We start from the raw sequence: 4,283 nt of genomic DNA on the forward strand, positions 1-4,283 counted from the left end.
CCAGGAGTCCACTCAGTAGCAATGGGTTGTGGTTCGGTTGTGATGCCAGATGTATTCCCTAAGTGCCAAGGGGTTAATGTGTTTGGCTGCTAATTGAAAGGCTTGAAGTTCAAGTCTACACATTGGCTCCTTGGAAGAATGGTTTATCTGCTGCTGAAAAATCAGCCATTGAAAGAAAACCCTACAGAACCCACTTCTATTCTGGCTCAGAGATGGCATTCCCACAAGTGGGAATTTAAAGCGCTGAAAAGCAACACGCTTGCTTTGAGGACTGAAGTGGGCCTGATCCAAGCCATGGTGTTTTAACTGCCTCATATGCGTGTGAAAGTTGGACATTGAATGAGGAAAACCAAAGAAGAATGGATGTGTTTGAATTATGGTGCTGGCCAAACACATTGAAAGTATCGTGGACTGCCAAAAGACCAAACAAGTCTGTCTTGGAAGAAGTACAGCCAGAATGCTCCTTAGAGGCAAGGATGGTGAGATCTTGTCTCCTGTACTGTGGGCATGTTGTCAGAAGAGACCAGTCCCTGGAGAAGGACAGCATGCTTGGTAGAGGGGCCGGGAAAAAGAGGAAAGCCTTCAACCAGATGGATTGACGCAGTGGCTGCAACAGTGGGCTCAAACCTGAGCACCACGATGAGGTTGGAGCAGGCCTGGGTGGTGTTTTGTTCTGCTGTGCACAGAGTCGCTGTGAGTCGGAACTGGTTCGACTGCACCTCACAACAACAACAACAACATGAGTAGGAGTCAACACTGACGTTGGCTTGGGGTACTCCAGAGACTTCGCTTGATACTACAAAATGGACTCGAATGTTGCGAGCTTCTGTCCTCCCAAGAGTCTGTGTGCAGGCAGCTAGGAAGTTAGTCATCGAACTTGTACTGGACGTGGGTGACTATAGGGTCATATAAGCACACAGCACCTTGAGATGATACCTGACATTCCTCGAGCCCCATCACGGTGCTTGCCACTGGTGAGAGAGCCCCACTCTCAGATTTAAAGCGGGATACTCACGTCTTCCCAGGCCAGGCACCGTGCACAAGTGTAAAGGTATTTCTTCCCCTAGCTGTTCCCACGGAGCCTGGATGGGAACGTTTCCCTTGTTATGATCTCTAGAGACAAGCAGACCATTTTACCCCCGTGGCTTACTTCACTCCACACGCCTGACAAGATGCTCCGTGATCCCTCAGCACCAGGCTCGGCCCTCGGTGCAGTGCACCACCGTTTATTAGCATCACCTTGCAGAAAGTTCACCCGGACGTTTGTCGGGTCAGGAAGTAGGAGAGGTTGATGCCCACAAGAGACTTCAGTGGCTCTGCCCAGGCCAGAGGCTACTATGGTTTTAAATGACGATAAGCCAACAGAGGAAGTGAGTGTGGAAAGCCAGCCTTGATCCCTTGTCTCCCAAGGCTCTTCCCCGGAAATACAGGTGTTGTCATTTCCCTCTGACGCATGGTAACCGCATGTACAATAGAATAAAATCCTGTGGCATCGCCATGACTAATGACAGACCACACTGTGGAGATCCACAGGGTTGGTTGTTTCTGCTTTGCTACAGAATTATAGAAACCTTTTTAAAGTGAAAATATCAATATGTGAAGCTATAGTTTCTCCACATATTTTGCACCTAGGTCTTTACACTTCTTTAAAAAAAGTATTGGCATATGATTCTGTACCATCCAATGCAGCTTGAAGCTGCACATCCCTTGGGCTTCCCAGCGCTCACTGCCCGCTTCTTCCCTCCGCTTTCCAGGTTGGCTCCATCCCTGCCAATGCTGCAGACGACGGCCAGTGGTCCCAGGGGCTGATTTCTGCCGTGAGTGTCCTTTCTCCCCCTTTGCTTTGTGGATCCTTTGGGGGAGGCTCGGGCCTTGGCTCACTGCTTTGTTGGCCATCCCCAGGCCCGAATGGTGGCAGCAGCGACCAGCAATCTCTGCGAGGCAGCCAATGCCTCGGTGCAGGGACACGCCAGCGAGGAGAAGCTCATCTCATCCGCCAAGCAAGTTGCTGCTTCCACGGCTCAGCTGCTTGTGGCCTGCAAGGTGAAGGCCGATCAGGACTCAGAGGCCATGAGGCGGCTACAGGTAATGGTCACTGATGCTGGTGGGAAAATACTTCTCTTGGAGCGGGTAAGTGTCGCGTTCCCTTGGTCTGACCCACCAGGCCCGCCATCAGCCAACCTGTGTGCCACCTTCCAGCTTCATCTTCTACCACGTGCTTCCATGTATTGTCACACCTCTGCCCCACTAAACTGGCACCCTCCACTTGAACCATCCGCCTTCATGCCTTGCAGTCTCCACGGCAGGCGCAAGTCCACCTAGATTATCCCAGCTCCGGCCCAAGCTGGTCAACTCCTCCTTGTCCTTTGTGGCTCATCGCCCCCGTCGCCTCTTCTGGGAAGCCTTCCCTGATGCCCAGGCCTCGGGCAGCCAGTCCTTCCTCTGTCCTGCCAGGGCCCTCAGCCACGGCATTGAGATGGATGTCCATCTTTGAGTAGGCCATGAGCTCCTTGGGTGCAGGTGGCACATGTTCATCTGGGCAGCTCTCACACCCAGCCTGGTGCCTGGTTCAGAGGTGGGCCTCCTTCACCGGTGCCTCGAGAAGGATGTGAAAGGCCCGAGGATGTAATAGGAGGCACTTGCCCAGGTTTCCCAAAGCCTAAAGAATATGCTGGTGACGGTGACAAATGTACCTTCCCCAATTGTTTCAATGATTAAAAAAAAATTATAAACACAATGAAGGAAATGTTTGAGAGCAAAGTCACATAGCCTCAACATCTTCCCACATCATCAGACACTTGCGATTTTTTTCTCTTCCTGTTTTGAATCTGTACACAAAGACAAGTCTGCCTGGCGGTAATCACAATGGGATGGGCCCTGCTTTTCTTCACATAACATTTTATCCTACTTATTTTTGTCCCTTCCGTGGATAAAAACAGCTTCATAATTTCTCTGTGCAAAGCTAACTGGTTCATCCTTCATAAGTCTCATTTTTAAAGGATTGCATGATTATTATATCAAGTCACTAAGTCATAATTATCCTGTTTTTGAATATTGCATATTTAAGGATTATCTGGATTTTTATTGCTCTAAGTATTATGATGCAGAATACTTTTATTGCCTGCTAGTGTACAGTGAGTAAAGTGATAAATAGCTGAAACGCTTGGGCAATTTTACCAGGGCAGTTGGCGCTAGTTTTATTTTCAAAGTCACGGCACATTTCTGTGTGTAAGTCCTCCTGAATCTCTCCCTGACCCACCTTCCCATCTGCAGCCGACTCTTGGGAAAGTCCCGCAGGATGTGAGGAGCATATAGGTGACTCTGTGGCTTGCGGGTAGTGGGAACACTTCTGAGGACCATATCACAGGCTAAGCACAAAACCAGGGTTCAAGTCCTGCCTCTTACAAGTATTTTCATGACCTTATAGAACTGTCTTACGACTTGTCAGGCCTCAATTTCTCTGTCTGTCAAAGGAGGGGAAGCGAGGCACACAGCCCTTCTGGAAGTCACATAGGATTATGGATGTGACAATTCTTGTTTCCACAGATGATGGCTAATTATCAGTGCTTAGAATATGAGATATGGAAACGAAGGATCAGCCGTGGGAAAAGAGGACACTGGTGACAGAAATGACACAGGAAATCCTATGATATGGTTTTTGAAAGACCGATGAGCTCTTCTTTGCAAATCCTTTCTGTGTGCAACATCAACAGCAGCCTCAGTGGATGGAGTACCCAGAAATCAAATTGGTGACATTTGTGGGGAGCAGATATGGGGGACTTCAGTACAGCACTCAGAACAAGGCCAGGGACTAACTGCAAAACAGACCTTCAGTTGCTCGGAGCTACAGGTTCAAGTTGGACCGGAAGAAAGAAAATAAAAAACGATCTGTCACTGAGTTGATTCTGACTCCTAGCAGCCCTGTAGGACAGAGTAGAACTGGCCCGGCGGGTTCCAGAGACTGCAACCCTTTCTCCCACAGAGTGGGGGTGGTTTTGAACCGTGCACCTTGTGGTTAACAGCCCAACACGTAACCACTACATCACCCGGACATCGAAAATAAGTCCACAAGACCCAAAATGTAACTTTGAGAATATTCTGCTCTAATTCAGAGACCATCTCCAGAACAGATTTGATGCACCAAACACTGAAAACCCGAAACCGGAGGAGTTGCAGGATGATCGCATCGATGCGATCAAAAGGTTATTCAAACAACAACAAGCTGTAAAAGAGACTCGCCCTTGAACACAGAAGGGAAAGGGAGAAATGATGCAGCAAAAACC

General features: G+C 48.9%; 1 protein-coding gene across 1 annotated transcript in view; it reads left to right on the plus strand.

Annotated features, from left to right (window-relative positions):
• The window catches only part of TLN2 (talin 2), a 351,431-nt gene that overhangs the window by 343,709 nt on the left and 3,439 nt on the right, over positions 1-4,283 (plus strand). The window contains exons 52-53 of the mRNA XM_045294950.1: positions 1,755-1,817; positions 1,903-2,085. Of these exons, the coding sequence (XP_045150885.1) occupies positions 1,755-1,817; positions 1,903-2,085 (246 nt within the window). The remainder of the gene's footprint in view (positions 1-1,754; positions 1,818-1,902; positions 2,086-4,283) is intronic.

The sequence above is a fragment of the Echinops telfairi genome, unplaced genomic scaffold (genome assembly GCF_000313985.2).
Source record: "Echinops telfairi isolate 266 unplaced genomic scaffold, ASM31398v2 ScPeMD7_4048;HRSCAF=4782, whole genome shotgun sequence".
Lineage (NCBI taxonomy): Eukaryota > Metazoa > Chordata > Mammalia > Afrosoricida > Tenrecidae > Echinops > Echinops telfairi.